The sequence below is a fragment of the Diplotaxodon limnothrissa genome, linkage group LG11 (assembly GCF_057381915.1).
Source record: "Diplotaxodon limnothrissa isolate DT_005_m linkage group LG11, D_limnothrissa_male_GT1.1, whole genome shotgun sequence".
NCBI classification, from domain to species: domain Eukaryota; kingdom Metazoa; phylum Chordata; class Actinopteri; order Cichliformes; family Cichlidae; genus Diplotaxodon; species Diplotaxodon limnothrissa.
In genome coordinates, this window is record NC_140606.1 from 26,943,056 (window position 1) to 26,959,091 (window position 16,036).

The window sequence follows — 16,036 nt, forward strand, 5'->3', positions numbered from 1 at the left end:
ACCTTCTGAGACGTTCTAAAATTACTTGAGTTCATGTAGTGGTTTTTATTGAGGTATATACCATGCACACTACCTGCTGCAAACATACGCTGTGACCATTGTACAGAGCACTGTGCATCCTTTATCAGCTAATATGCATGTAAATATTAGGCTTACATTCACCAGAAATTTATTGGATGTATAAATTGGCAAGTTTAGATAGCCTATAAAGGTGATAACATATCAGTGTTATTTTATTTCTGCTACCTTGTGGCAGTTACTGTAGGTTAAGGGGATTTGTTTATGGCATCTACATGATGCCAGGGATTGGAAGAAGGACTTTATGTTGTTGCACAGCTTTAATAAGTCTCTTGTAACCACACAGCTCACTCAGTAAAAAGATTTGATTGATTTTACATCTCATGTATTGCTTTATCTGGTAGCATGCCCTCGTTCTGCCTTATATTGTATGCATGATTATGATTCGCTCAGTGATACACAGGCTAAAGTAGCTGCCCCCTGTCTTCTCTCACATGGTTTATAATAGCAGAGCAAAACTCTCAGAGGAGCACAACAGAAATCAAACCATAGCGACCCTCTGCCAGTGATCAAAGCCTACCCAGCCCCGACCCAGGAGACGAGAAATAAGGGGGTAAGGAAGTGAGAGGGAGAGATGGTGGGAGCGAGAGAATCCACACGTCTCGGCAAGAGCTACCTGCTTTACATATGAAACACACCTTTCTCCCTTTAATTTCCATGAAATCATGCAGGAAGCAGTTATTGCAACGAGGAACGAGGAGGAAGTGATGTGGAACGGCTAGAGGGGCCATTACAGCGAATCCCTCATTACACCCTGGTCACAGCTTTGGAGTATTACCCCTGTGAAAACACACTCTCACCCCTGGGTGGATAAGTCAAACAGAGAGTAGATTGTCTCGTCTTCTTTCTTCTCTTTGTGGCATGTCTGCGGTAGGGTTAAACTTATCAACATATGCAGCTTTAAAGAGCTGGGCCAAAGAAATTGTGTGTTGTATTCCTGTCTGTCTATGAATGAAGAGACTGATCCTCATTTTAATACTTTCGATATAATATCGCTGTCGTGCTGATCAGTAATCGGAGATCATACGTTATCACTTCTGCAGCTTTTCATTTGAAAGCATATTATTGTTCTTCAGGATTATAATACTGTGCCATTTTGAAGATTAACTATGGAACTATGTGGGTGTTAGTGAGGTTTCATGGATATTTAAGATGCATATTGGCACAAATGAATATTTAATTTACTTTGTGGTCATCAATATTTGATAAGACGTAATTTGGGACAGTGATCAGTAGTTCTTTCTTCATCCATTTGTTAATTCTCTCAGTGTGCTACATCACTTAACTTCCTGCCCAGGGATGAAAGAAAGAGGAGGCACATAGTAAATCTATTAAGACTTTAATTTTTGTAATGCTTTTAAATACATTGTGGAGAGAAACATTTGCACAAATAAGTTACAAATAGACGTACAAGCAAAAACATTTTGTTTTGTCTCACATTTTCAGAATAAGGTATTTATAGCAGCAACTAAACCACAGTTACCTGAAACACTCCAGTGCTTTCAGTCAACGTTTTTAACTCAGTTTAAAACAGAATTATTAAACTTTGGCTTAATTAAATTAGTCAACAGTCTCTGGGGTGTTTCAGGAAAGTCTGCACCAACGATCGGAAGTAAATAAGAAACAGGGAAAAGACTGTTGTCAGCCCTAAAGCGGAGGAAGTCACAGGAGGTAGCATCTTACTCTCCTGCCAATCTATTTTTTCGTTTCTTTTTTCTTTTTTTTTCTTTGCAGCAGGCAATGCTTATTGATCGCTATGATTATCATAGCCATCCATCCACATTTAGCTGCATTTTCATAGTCTCTTTGCTGAAAGCTGTACAAGAACTGCTTCAGCATAAAGCTGTTGCACTGAGCTGAAGGTTTGCCAATGCACAGATTATCTTATCCCAATAACTCACTGTGGCTGGCTTTATCACTACAATAAGAGGAAGACAAGCCACAACAACACATTGCCTACATAGAAACAACAAGACAAGAACGTACAGTAGTATGAAGTTAGACTTCGAGTTTCTGTGCCCTCTACATGAATCAAATTGCACTCACTGCTTCACTTTCATTGAAGGGAACAAATGCGTTTTTTAGATATAATGATAACATAAAAGAAGAACTCTGCGTCATTTATCAAATAATTGAAATGCTCTAGACAGGAATTAGACAATCAGAGCTCTCCAAAGTGATTGATGGGACATGCAGCCAATTAAGGGCCTAGAATAAATTTATGTAGATGGGATCGTGTATCTGAATTACATTCATCTGGTACAGCAGAGGTTAATGGCAGATAACCTCTGTCAGATTTTTTTTTCATTAATATCATTATGGTAAGTGGGGTTGAGAATGGACGTAACTCACTGAAAGTGTATTATGCAAACAAATAATGTACCCACTACTGCACGACCAGTAAATCGTGTAGAAGTTTGAGCTAAGATTACTGTCACCCGTAAGAAAATGTGCGTATTGGCTCCGACTGACAGGCTCACCTGGTCGCGTGATATGTTTCATCCCTAAAACACAGTATTTTGTGCTAACGCTACAATACATTTTCTCTTAATATTAATGGTCCATTTGTATATTGAAATATGCACCAAACATTTAATATTCTTAGCAATAAATTGGAGGAATTCATTTGCAGTAAGTGAACAGGTGTGGCCTTGGTGTTGGGTTATAAATTGTGCTAAATCTGGCTTTTGCTAGTAGCAGGATAATCACCGAGGAGCAGGCCAGACACTGTTGGGGGTTAATCAGGGAACAAAATGACCACCTGTTTTTGCAAAGTGATGAGGAAAGTCTCACTCGGCTGATTGGTGCATTTGTACGGGGACTATTTTTGGGGTGGCTTCCTGATTGCTCTCCTGGAGGATGGCGGCTTAAACAAGGTAATGTGGTTGTTCTGATGATTACACAGGATAACTACACTGGAGTTACTGCCCGCTGGCAGAGGGACCACAATTAAATGTCTGCTTTAGGAAGTGGACACTTACTGTAAATCCGCGGCCTCTCTTCTGTGTTCTTCACGTGTATCCTCTCACAGATCTGTCATGCCACACACAAGCAGGCACACTTAATCGCAAACAAACAAATAACTACAAGTGCTTTGGCTCGGATGCTGATAAATACACCTGGAAGCATTGTATGTGGACACATACAGCCAAGAGCAGCCATGTGTGCACTCGCACAGTCAGTCATATGGAAAGCGCACATATACACACACACACAGATCACACTTTCACACAAGCATGTACTCACACTTCCTGTGTGTGGCTTCTGCCAGCTTTCTCCCTCTGCATGCCGACTGTGTGTCTGGCATCGGGGTCAAGGTCTGGAGCCACACACAAGCTGTGCGCTCTGCCTGGCTTTTACACACTCTGAATGGGCTTTATGAATGGCTAGGACTCAATGACTGAGTCAACACCAGGGGCCATACTCAACCCAATCCGACAACGGGTTTTGGAGATAAGTCAGAAATGACATTCTCCCAGCACAGCCAGGAAGCATGTTTAAATTAATATGCCACCAGGTTTTCTTTTGTTTTGCACTGCAAACATTGTGCTGTGGAGTGTGTCAATCCACAGATGTGTGGCTTGTTTGCCATTTCTGGCTGAGCCCAAGTGCTTTTAAAAAACACTACGAGTGTGCATAGGGTGAAAGTGTGCGCATGTGTTTGTGTTCTCATTGTCCCGTCAAAGCTGCTGGATCCGATCGCTGCAATGGATCCAGCTCTCGACATTGCGTGGAGCTGGTGACTTTTACAGCTGAACTGACAAATAACGAGCGATCACCCCTCGCAAGTCCTCACCACTGCTCTATCATCAGGTCCAGCACTCGATTGACATTTAGATCTGAATCCAGGCTCAAGTCTGGCTCGACAAAGGGGGCTGCTGGGGGGGTCAGAGGGCGGAGGCCGGACGACAGCGTTTCAAGCCAGTCAGCAGCGTCGAACGGTGTTGGAGCCCGTCGTTTCCGGGACCTCCTGGTGGATGGCAATGGGGAGGTACAGATGGGCGGTGGAGGAGGAAGTGGGACTACCTGGCTCGGGTTTATTACAGCAGGGGATGGAGGAAGCTCCAACAAGAGAGAGGAGCAAAGAGGTGAAAGCAGGGAGTTGTCGTCCTTGTGGTGCTGCTGGGAAGCCTGGGACTGATCATTTTGAAGAGGAGAAGGAGAACGGGCTGAGTGGGCAGGAGATTTATGGTCAGACACATTGACGGAGTCTGAAAGAGAGCCAGTACAAGGAATTAGACGATGAAAGCAATCCGAGTGTTAGTGAAAAGGAATTCTTTATTAATTGTGTGAGACTGACCGACAGAAGCAATAGGCTCATCTAGAATGTCATCAATGGACTGCCGAGGGTCCATCTGTTAGCCAAAGAAAAGGAGAAATACTTCATTTTACAGAACAAAAGATACTCCTTGTGATCTCCTGTTCATCCAAAGACTCCTGACCTGTGCTTTCTGGATAGCCTCCTGTAGCTCTTCCTCCAAGCTGCGAACAGAGGGTAAGGTCTGAATAGGACTTGCTGTAATCTGCACTGGCAGTTCAAAGTCATTGCCAATTGCATCACAGGGCTGGCAGCAAAACACCTGATTAGAAAGAAGAGATAAATTGTTTGACAGGTGGCGTATGCGCATGTTTGCATGTTTGAGAAATGCTCCTAGATGGAAGGCTGTTTAGTGTGCCACTGTGCAGAATAATTTATACCCATTTATCCAGGACATGTGTGCTCTGTTTTGTATGTTTACCCGTGTAAACAACACCTCTGCGTGTGCATCTGTTTCTTGCTTCCCTCTAGAGCATCCCAGGTCCTGTTGCAGGAACGGATGGAGGGATCCTCCACAAGACTAGTGGAAAAAGATTTTTATAAAGCAGTCACATCATTAAATGATCATTTCTCGTATCAACATCTGTCACACCAGAAATCTGAGTCTGTCTGTCCTCACCTCATTGCCGGAACATGTGGAGCGGTCTCTTGGCCTGCTCCTCATTCTCTCCCTCATCTCCAGCTCCACACTCAGCTCCTGCTGCTGTTGCTGCTGCCGCTGCTGCTCCTTCTCAGTTCTCCAGGGAGTCCCACACTGTAGGGGTGAGGAGGATGACATGGGAAGACTGGGACTTGGAGTTCCCGAGGCAGTGCTGGCAGGAGCTAAGAAGACCGTGTTGGTGAGACTGCACGGTTCCCCCGCCAAACTGACTGATGCAGCATTTGTGAAACCGTTTGGGACAGTGTTTAGAATTCCATTTGGAACTCTATTTGGAGCGCTGCTGAGAATCCCATTAGGAATTGCCCTATCCTGGATGTAAAGCTGCTGGTTCGGGCTGCTGCTGGGCGAGTCTAGCCCAGAGCTGGAGCTGGAGCCAGGGCTCTGGCTGGATGGCAATGAGGGGCAGGGGGTGAGTGGCTCCGGGCTGGTACCCAGCTGACAGAGGGGAGCCGGGGTGAGGCAAGCACTGGGAAGCTGGAAAGGACGAAGTCGCTGCAATAGGGCAGGCTTTGTGCCGGAGACAGGAAGGCCGCGCTTACGCAGCTGCTGCCGTAACTCTGACACCTGAGGAAGAAGAAATGGAGGCAATTATTGGACTATTGGAAAGATACTAGTGTAGGTACTTGGTTTCCTTTAATTGTGGATCATTTCTCAAACATTTTAAGCCATTTTAGCGTCTCTGTTCTCTGATAAACATGATTTTCTTACTGTTAAATCAACCAGATTAGCAGGGAGAAGCTCAGGCTTTGATGGAGGGTTTGTGTCCGTAGGGGTGTGATTGGTTGTAGCAGGAACAGGTTGGGGATTCTGTGGTATGGCTCCCGAAGACTTCAGATCACCAGATTCCCCACTAAAAGAACGACAGGAGCATGAACTCAAGTAAAGATCAGCTAAGTAGGATCATAATAAAATACCCAACACTGTGTCACCCACTAATCTGTTTGTGTACCTGGGTACAACAGTGATCTGTTCTTGTGGTTGTTGTTGCTGCTGCTGCTGCTGGTTCTGGAGGATTTGAAGCTGAAGGAAGACCTGCTGCTGTTTCAGAAGATCAGAATAGGCTGGGTCTAAAGACTGGGTAGGGTTAGGGCTCTTCTGTTTGGCTCCCACCCCTGAAAATACGTAAATATTCTGGCTAAACTCAATCACTTTATCACCTGAGCAAACCTTGATCTGATGAATGAGTGTTGCTGTTTAAGTAAACCAATTATATTGGTACCTCCGGTCCCAGCCCCTCCTCTCTGGTCTGGAGGAATGTACTGATGATATTTGAGTTTCCTCATTTTGGGCTTGGTGTCCCGCGGTTTCCGTGGACGGGGGAGATGGGTGAAGTTAAGGGAGTGAGGCAGAGTTGAGGTGCAGGGGTTGTTGGGAGGCCGAGCTGTCTATAAAGACGCATTTAGAAAACTTGTGAGTTATTTCAAGAACACTTTAAACCATATAAGAGTAAAAAAAACAAAAAACAAATGAGTCATTTGACATATGACATCATTAGCTGCACGCTACAATCCAATCCAACTTTATTTATATAGCACTTTTAAAAACAACAAAGTTAACCAAAGTGCTTTCCAATAATAAAACAGAGATAGCAGTTAAGAAAAGCTACATGAAATGCATAAATGCCTCACAAATCCCCCAGATGACAGCATGCGCAGGCTCCGACATATAACCAAGCTGCTCATGTGTGAATGCGTTAACCTCTGGGGCAAACACTGAGGTCCTCCAGAAGTGCAAATTGACATTAATGAATGCAGAGCAGTTTACAGCAGAGCATTGTTTCACAGGAGTGACCATCCTGTTAGGTGAAAGACCTCTACATTTGTCTTTTATCTCTCACGTTGTACACCTGCTGTGAGTACAACTACAGCAAGCACATACACACAGGCGTAAGACGTAAACACTGTTTCCTGGATGAAAATTTTACATACACAGAAAATAATCAACTCACCAAATAGCACCCACGTAGGATTTTTGTTAGCTCTATGTAGCAAAATGCACATTTTTACACTTATCTTTTCAGAGCATGCAGAAGGTAAGTGTTTTTTACACTTATGTATCATTGTTAGAAATTTTGAAAGTGGTAAAAACTAAAGAACACAAAAGAGAAACAATATAACCAGAGAGTATTACATGAAAAGTAGCAATATTAGCGACATGATCCAGGTTATTCAATTATGAAATTGGTCTGAGGTCAAAGTCCATGATTTAGACTTTTAGGGTCAAAGCGTAGAGAAGGGTTAATGTTTTAACAATGATGCAGTTTATGTCTCCCCCTCTCTGTGGATGTTTTATTACATCCATTCCCACATACAGTAAAGATCTGTGGTATATATGACAGCTAGAAGTGTACCAGCAAGGGTGAAAGTTTACAAGATGCTCGTGAGACCAGCTGTTACATGTGAGGCGTAGCCAGAGGCGGGTGAATTAAAAGTGCTGAGATTTGCATTTGGAGTGACAAAGATGGACAGGATTTTAAAAAGTGAGTACATCAGAGGGACAGCTTAGTTTGAATGGTTCAAGGACAAAGCAAGAGAGGTGAGATTAAGTTGGTCTGGACACTTTCAGAGGGGAGATACTGGGTACACCGTCGGAGGAATATTGGGAAAGCTGGAGGAGCTGGGTTAGTAGGAGAAAGGCGGAGGCAGAGAGGTTTATGGATGAGAGAGGACACGCAGGTGGTTGGCGTGACAGAAGGAGATGCAGACAAAGATGCAGAAGATTGGAAGAAATGGAAACAGATGATCTGCTGTGAATGAGAGCAACCGAAAACAGAACATAGAAGAAAAAAGGAAAGCGTCCATGACAGCTGCTCAGCATGTGTCCTTTATGGAGTACAAACTGTTGGAGATGCATGAATTGCATAAGGTTTAGAGTATTTTTAAAATGAGCTTTTTTCTCATGCTATGTCATGCATTTTGTTTTGTGGCTTGTGATAGTTTAAGAATTTAAGACAGCAACTCGGAAGTTCAGAAATGTGACTTTTCCACAAACCGTCCTTTTTCAGCGCCAAGATGTGCACGGCTTTTCTTCTTTTGTTTTCATGTAGCTTAAAGCAGCGGGGTTTGTATGTGGAGGAGCATGCATTAACCCCAGCTTACCTTTGGCAGCAGGGGTGTGGTCTGAGAGGTCAGATACATCCCAGTCGGCCTCCCAGTCGTTGCCATGGAGTTTGAGTCACTCAGCTTTACGCTCATAGGTTGTCTGATGCCCTCGGTTCCCGGGAGCACTGCCAAACCAGACTGAAGGCAGAGTATCAGATTATTAGAGCTGACATATGAAGCTATTTATAAACTCAACAGCTACTGAATATATGCTTTAATATGTTTGTCCGTGGTTATAACTGAGAGCTCATATTAGACATTTTTTCCAAAATATGTGTGTTTTTATTAAAACTATATACTTAGTGCCATTCCTTCACCTGAGCATGACAGGGACCGTGGTTAAGGGTCGGGACCAGAGCCGAGCAGTCGCTCAGTAATTGGTCACCTGAGAGCCTCGGCAATGAAGAAAAAGCTGGTGATTGGTGAGTGCTGTGCTGCTCCGTGGGTGAGGATGAGGAGGAGATGTCATCTTCGAAGACATCAGCAGTCAGAGGGAAGGAGGCAGGACCTGAGGAAATGAAAAGCAAATGGAAGTAAGGTCAAAAGACAAGTCTGGGGGGGGGGAAGTGTGTGGTGGTTCATGCAGATGCGCGTTGACTCACCGTTCTCCGGAGGCGGCGTGCGTTCGAGCTGCTGCTCCACAGGTCCAGGCGGGCGCTGGATCCTCTCAGTGAGGTCCTGCGCCTGGCGAGCTTTCTTCTGCCTGTGGGCCCCACACGCAGTCCGCTCTACGGGTGGGAGAAAGTGGGAGGGATGGTGCAGATAAATGAGGAGAACGGGACAGATGGGAGATCAGTGGAAAGAGGCAAGATAGGAGAAAGAGAAGCAACAGGATTTCAGAACATATGCAACGTGAGCGTGCGCAACAGCTTTGCCACAGGCGATCAGTCCCGATTCAAAGCAGCAGAGGCATCAAAAACAAGTAAACACGCCTGCCCATGGGGAAATGTATTCCCTTGGAAATGAAGGCAACACACACACGCACGCAATCACACATTTTTAAAATGTCACAGAAGGACTATTAAGGAAATTATACATTTTGAAAAGCCAGATGCTATAATCATAGTGTTTTAAAATTAAAAGGCAGATTAGAGGAGAAGGAGGTGAGTGGCATGATGAGAGAGGGAGATCTCAGTAATAGCCGAAAATGATGACTCTGATTCCTGGATTGACAGGTTTATCACGTGCTGTCAATCCCTGATATGTCCTGCCGGCTGCGTGTGCTACAAGGTCACATTTCAGTCTCGCTGACAGCTGATGAAACACAAAGCCCTTTGTGAGATTTACACACTTCACATCTTTGCACTACTACTACTACTGTACGACGGGGAGCGGAGAACAGCACAGATATGATATAACGCAGACCAAGAGAAATGGACAGGAGGGGAAGTGTGTTACAGTGAGCTACGCTGGGAGCATACAGAGCAAAGCAAGGAGGAGACAGCAACGTTACTGTGGGCATGGTATCACCTTGTGCAGTTTCAGCATTCAGACCACCAGGAGGCAACTTCTGAGTGGCACCGTCATCAGTTAGACGCTGCATCAGGAAACAGAGGGTCAAACCAACAGCCAAGGCCCAGAGGAAAGTTGAATAAAACTTTATTGTCAGTGCAGCCTAATGACATATTATTACACCAGGATTATTGCAAGGTTTTGGGAGACTTTCTATTGAAACTAGTGCAAATTAGTTTTCTTTAGTTGAGAAGAGACTTAATCATGAATTATATTTCTTATGAACTCACAGCAGTAACCTGACATTTGGACTCTTACTAATATAATCACCAACCAAGATTCATAAAGATATTTAGAGGGTTCAAATGTGTTGGATGCTTCAAAATCAGTTTGGTGTGAAGTGTGAGAAATTAATTTTTTATAAAAAGAGACAGTATTCAACTCACCAGAGCTTCACTCTGGTCTTTCTCAGCTTTTTGAGGCGGGCACGTGGATTTCAGCCCTGTTCCAATCAGACAGACATGCAGTTAAAGATGAAATGTGGAAAAGCAGAGTTTAAAAAAAAAAGATAATTTGTTTTTCTTAATCCAAACTCTCATATTAGACTATTTCAGAGAACAGTAGCCTAGAAGAATAGAAACTCAGGTGATGGGGTGCATCAACAAAGCAGCGTCAGCTTTCAAATGATCCTTCCAAGTTACAGCATGAAGCATCTCAGACACTCTTTTGTGTTGGCAGGCATCAAAAACGGAGTAACCTGCAGCCAGGAAGGAAGTGAAGCAAGGTGCCTGCCTGTCGGATGGGGATTGTTTTTGTCTGCTTTTTAATACATTTCTGCACTCGGCACTTTGAATTCTGTGCATGACACAATTTATTTATGCTCACATCTTCAGATAATGATTGTTGATTGTTCCAGCTTTATATATTTATCCTCATGTCTTCAGCGTGTGAACTTTTCCCCTTTCTAATAAAGTGCATATCTACTGACAGCAATAGACTTTTTAAAGTAAAAATAAAAATGTGCTTTTACATATGGAGTAATATCTACATTCACCAGCTACTTTTTAGGTACACATACTCAGCTGCATGCTAATGCAAATATTTAATGATCTAATGGCATGGCAGCAACTAAATGCGTATGAGCTTCCTTTGTAAGTTCAAACTGACCATCAGAATGAGGAAGTCTGTGATGAGCTGGTGTGAGTCTTTCAGAAACTGCTGATCTGCTGGGATTTTACTGCACAACCATCTCTATAGTTTACAGATACTGGTCTGAAAAGCAGAAACTATCCTGTGAGTGGCAGTTCTCTGGGTCTCAATTTCTGCTGCCACATTCAGATGATAGGATCAGAATTTGGCATAAACAACATGAAAGTATGGATCCATCCTGACACGTCTCAGTGGTTCAGACTGCTGGTGGTCGTGTAATGGTGTGGAGGATGTTTTCTTGGCCCACTTTTGAGCTAAATAGCAACAGAGCATTGTTTAAATCCCACAGACTACCTGAGTATTGTTGCTGACCATTTCAACCCAGTACTAGCAAGGTGTATTTAGTAAAGTAGCTAGTATATTTTATTTTTATTTTGTTTATGGTATAAAAAATACTTTTTTTCTTATTTTATCCATTTTTTGGGTAATGCTGGGATTATTCATCTAAAATACAACAATATTAAAAGTAAGGTAGCAAAAAACTACCCTTTCAATATATTGTAATTTAAAAGGTCTGAGTGGGAACTAAATGCTCACACGTCCTTTTAACTGTGTTTTCAGGCTTTAGAAAACCAAACCCATTCATCTGATTAATTGCTTATCCAAGGGGAGGGCTCGAGCCTAGCCTAACCATAATGAGGTGAAAGGCAGGTTACAGCCAGGTCAGGTCACCAGTTTGTCTAAAGGCTAAGAAATACCTAAAATATATATATATGTGTGTGTGTTGATTTATTTATTTTGTTTTGTTGTTGTTTTTTAGACAAATCAGGCGAGTAGTATAAAGAAAATCTGTGAAACCAAGATCTGGTAAAACAAACGGTTAAACTGAGGACTTTAACCTAAGAGGGTGGGTTTCATATCCTATGTGAAGTCAATGTTTACTTGTTTACTTATTTACTTATTCACGTTTCTAGATTTCTGATTACTGCAGATCAAACCTAGAGCCTTATTGAGTTTTGTAGATTCATGTACAAAAAAAGTTTTTTTTAATATATAAATAAATAAATTCAGCATTAATCCAACCATTTTGCTGTTACAAAAAACGAAAAGGTCAGTATAGTAAAATCTAAAAAGAAAAAAATTTAAAAAACTGGGCAAATCAATGAGCAATCGCCTTCCACTGAAAAGAAGTGACTTGAAGATCATTAATATGAAATGCACCCTGCAGTCATAGTGTAATGGATCAATCACAATGTTAATGATACACGTAGACTAACCTGAGTCTGCATTGATTTCACTCAGCCTTCGGTTCTGAATCCTCAGCTGCAGGACTGAAAGACAAGATTGAGCTGTGTTACCAAGAAAATGATTAAGTATTACACTGATGGAACAGTACATTAGTTTCATTTCATTGAAGGCAAAATTACATATCTGGAATAAGAAATCAGACTGACGTAGGAAGCTCGGAGTTAAGCAATGCTAGACAGCACGCTCACTGTTAAATGATATGGCCTTCAAACTCATGTTACCCCATGACTTTGCAGTGCTTGTAGATTATATATCTCCTTGAATGCTGGCACGCACATATTAACATACACACACAAACAGGTGAAGCACGGAAGGGCTGTGCCCGTGACACAAAGTCCCCACCCCCCACCTCGCATGATACATTTCAGCAAGCATTGAGACCTGAGAGACCTGACAAGGGGAGGGTAGGAGAGGACTGCTCGAGGGGGGGGGTGGAGGGCAATAACTATTTATCTCTCAGTATGTCTATTTCTGTTGGTCCCATCCCCCCCTTCAGCTGTCCCGTTCTCTCCACAAGCCTCTCATGCATGCCCTCCCCCTCACATCACTCTCATATGTGCTGCTAACTATACTCTTCCTGCTCTTTCCTGCCTTTCTAACTCTAAAATTTAAAAGGTTTCAAGATCTGTATTTAAAGCAGCCTTACGTATCAGTCCCCTGGGTTTAAAACAGGATAGGGAAGCAGTGTTAAGGTAGTTTAACTGTTCCTGAAGGGCCAAATAAATATAATATAATACATTTTCCCTTTTTGCACCAAAAAGTCAGTAATTGTCTTAAAATCTTTAAAAATTTCTGCAGGGACGCTCCAGATGAAGAGCCGACAGCTTTAAAGCTGTGAAAAACAAAGACAAAGAGTTATCAGATGCTTTGTTTCAAGTGGCTACAAGCTATAAATAATCGCTGTTATTCTATTCAGTTGGATGTCATCATCTAATACGTGCACGTCCAAGTTCGAATTAAGTGCAATCATAATGCTAGCTGACAAAGGGATCAACAAGTTGGATATAGTGGTAGATAAAATATATTCCTCCAGCTCAGCTATGTGCATATACGCTTTCTGACAGAGCAGCTGCTTATAGAATCACGTTTTCCAGCAGGTGTTTGCACACCTAGGGGACTGTCTGTGTCATTTTCTCGCCGTTCTATTTTGCCAGCCGTTTACGACAGCTGCGTGGGAACTCAGCAGCAGCCGCTGCAACTTGTTGGGGAAACTAGCATCGTGTAGCTTGGGAAGGGTTGCCTAATGCTGTTTGTCACAGACTGCTGGCTGCCTCCTGAACGGTTCACTGTTAGGTTATTATCACACCTATCACTGACAATGATATTTACATTTTGGTAGGAATGCATGAAGACATCATTCTCCTTTAAACTCGCGCCATTTGTGCCTATTTTATGTTTGGGATTTCTGCTTTTGTGCAAACCCTTAATGGCTGATTTGATGTGGACGAGAGTCAGACAAAAGGTTTGGTACACCTCTTCCTACTTTAGAACCAACATCTGAGGATAATTGTGGGGTCGTTTGCTTTTGCTGCTTTACAGTTGTCATTCAGATCTGATCAAACCACACTCACCATCAAGGTGAAGCAGCTTAGCTGAGCTTTTCACTGTTACATTTTTAACATAATAATAATTATAATAATAATTGTAACTCGGGGGGGGGGGTTATAGGTGAGGTCTGATTGTTTGTCATTTGGACATGAATTATTAATAAGACATAGATTTTAAATCTGGTTTGCAGAACCTTCAAATAATGAGGACTTTTCTGGTAAAGACCCACAGTCAGTTTTTTTTCCATAAGCACAACAAACCAGCCCGTTTCCTGATTGAAGTGTCAGACAGTAACGTTCAGAGATCTTTATCCTCGGGGTCAGCGGATTTACTTCTGTTCAAGACATCTCCATATGTCTGTCTGTAGGGAGCGATCACTAAATCCATTCGCCATGATCAATAACCTTCACTGGATTGATCACATGATCAACAGTGTGACTGACTTGCCAATAATCTTCGCAGACATTTCAACTCAAAATATTGATGATCATGCATGTGCGCCTGAGATGAAAAGCCATTGTTGTGGGAAAACGAGTCCTTCTCTCCTTTAATTGGCATGAGCTCAAATCCTCACCTGAGCGGAACTTGTTCCGGATGAGAAGCGACCTCTCGGAGGCCAGCAGTGTCATGGTGGAAGGGGGGGGGGGGAGACGATGGGGGCACGAGAGAGGAAGTGGAGCAGAGAGAAAGAGGAAATTCCTGGCGTCACCCTACCAGGAGGAATGGACTCCTCTCCTTCTGTCTCTCACTGTTGGGAATGCAGAAGAGTGGAGGAAGCAGAGGAGAGAGGCAGATAGATGCTTGTTAATCCACTGATAGACACAAACCAATATTGATAGAGGCACACAAAGCATAGCGAAGATACATTGAGGAGGAAATAGAGACGAAAAGCTTCTCAGACCTACAGGCAGACTGAACTTTATGGTTAGCCGCTCTGGCAACAGCAGGCCTCCCTATAGACAGCCTGTCATAATCACACAGAGAGTCACAAGGCCCACCCACAGAGACAGAACTAACGACACAGAGAATTAAACAGATGGGAGGCTTTTAGAGAGAGACAGGGCAAGGAGCCAGACGAGGAAGACTAGGAGAAAAAGTCGAGTTCACGTGAGTGAGGGAGACAGAAACCCCAGCAGATACTTGGACGTCAGGGCTGGAGGACACTGATTGCGACGGACAAACACGAACTCGCAACACCTACAGCATGGCGCCGGGGACGGCAGGCCAAAAATGTGCCTTCCACTAAAAGGAAGATGAGCTGACTCTGAAATAGAGAGAGAGCTGGGAATCTACATGAGCTGCATTAGTGCACATACACACACAACCTATTAACAATATTGATTTGAACTGGCCAGCCACAAAACACCCAAAGGAAGCCTGTTTGAAGGGACTCTACAAACACACACACAAACAAAACCACACACACACACACACTCTGGAATAGCTGAGGTTATGCATACTAAATCACCGCAGAGCTCTTCCTATTCCCAATCCGATAAATGCACACACTTCACTTATTTACAGCCTAAAGAGTCCAAAAGAAGGCCTCTCGTTCATTAATGCAATCAAATAACAAGCAATTGATTGAGATTTCACGTCTGGCACAGGCATTGTTTCACAGCAGGGTGCTGAGTCACAAGAAGGAACTAAAAAACACAGAGAGAATAAAAGCAAGAGAATGAAAGAGAATACTTACAGGAAAAGAGAGAATTGAGTCCCTCGGGGGAAATTGGAGTGGATTTAAGATTAAATTGAGAGAGGTGCGAGATGGAGGAAGAGAGGGAAAGAGAGAACTTCGTAGTGCGTTTAATGACGATTTCTTTCTTTCATGTTCTTTTCATATCCTTAGTTTTTTGGGTTTTTTTTCCTGAAGGTGAAACGCAAGGAGGGAAAGGATCTGCGGTTCCTTCGTCCTCCTTCCGATAGAAGTTCACCGTCTCTACCTCTGCCTCGCTCTCTCTGCCCCTCTCCCCCCCCGTCTGCCCCAAAGCATCCTGGATCATCAGTGCCAACTGTGAGCGACTGTCAAACTTCACCCCTCCCCTGCAGTGACCTCACCCCCACCAACCCCCCCACCCCTCTCTTTTTGCTTGGAGCAATTTACCCCCTTGACATCTGCAGACTGAAAGAGCGAGGAACAGATTACAGGACAATAAGTACTTCTGTGTTTGTTGCACTTGACTTTAACATAGAAGAGGATAGAGCAGTCGATTTAATGTTAGGAGCTGGACTGTCGCATGATGTGATGATAGAAAAGTGTAAGCAGGATTTCTTTAAGAAAGGGGGGACAGTTTATTATAAAGCAGCTAGAAGAAGAGTGTTTTGGACTCTCTTCAAGTCGTGCACGGCTGCAGGCTCATATGCTCCTGTCAAGACACCTTTAGGTCACCCCCCCCTAAAGTGATTTACTGTTCTGTGTAT

General features: G+C 43.3%; 1 protein-coding gene across 2 annotated transcripts; it reads right to left on the reverse strand.

Moving 5' to 3' along the window:
• Positions 1-1,434: 1,434 nt before the first annotated feature.
• On the reverse strand, positions 1,435-15,592 carry LOC146622944 (myocardin). Of its 2 annotated transcripts, none has more exons than XM_085366480.1 (16): positions 15,312-15,592; positions 14,190-14,363; positions 12,037-12,090; positions 10,057-10,112; positions 9,629-9,695; positions 8,761-8,886; positions 8,476-8,666; positions 8,156-8,296; positions 6,277-6,442; positions 6,007-6,169; positions 5,766-5,907; positions 5,016-5,621; positions 4,833-4,916; positions 4,521-4,658; positions 4,379-4,433; positions 1,435-4,289 (listed from the first exon to the last, which is right to left on the reverse strand). In XM_085366480.1, the coding sequence occupies exons 2-16, from the start codon at positions 14,242-14,244 to the stop codon at positions 3,871-3,873; spliced, it is 2,463 nt and encodes an 820-aa protein (XP_085222606.1). In that variant the 5' UTR covers positions 14,245-14,363; positions 15,312-15,592; the 3' UTR covers positions 1,435-3,870. The 2 variants fall into 2 exon arrangements, with proteins under 2 accessions (XP_085222606.1, XP_085222604.1); XM_085366478.1 differs by having other exon boundaries at positions 4,818-4,916.
• Between the last annotated feature and the right edge of the window lie 444 nt (positions 15,593-16,036).

What these genes read in the sequence shown, in the direction of transcription:
- LOC146622944 (XM_085366478.1), bottom strand. Translation starts at nt 14,244, where the DNA reads ATGACACTGCTGGCCTCCGAGAGGTCGCTTCTCATCCGGAACAAGTTC. An exon ending in CTAATCTGGTTGATTTAACA is followed by an intron (nt 5,622 to 5,765) that starts GTAAGAAAATCA and finishes CTTCTTCCTCAG; the next exon opens with GTGTCAGAGTTACGGCAGCA. An exon ending in TGAGCCTATTGCTTCTGTCG is followed by an intron (nt 4,290 to 4,378) that starts GTCAGTCTCACA and finishes GCTCTCTTTCAG; the next exon opens with ACTCCGTCAATGTGTCTGAC.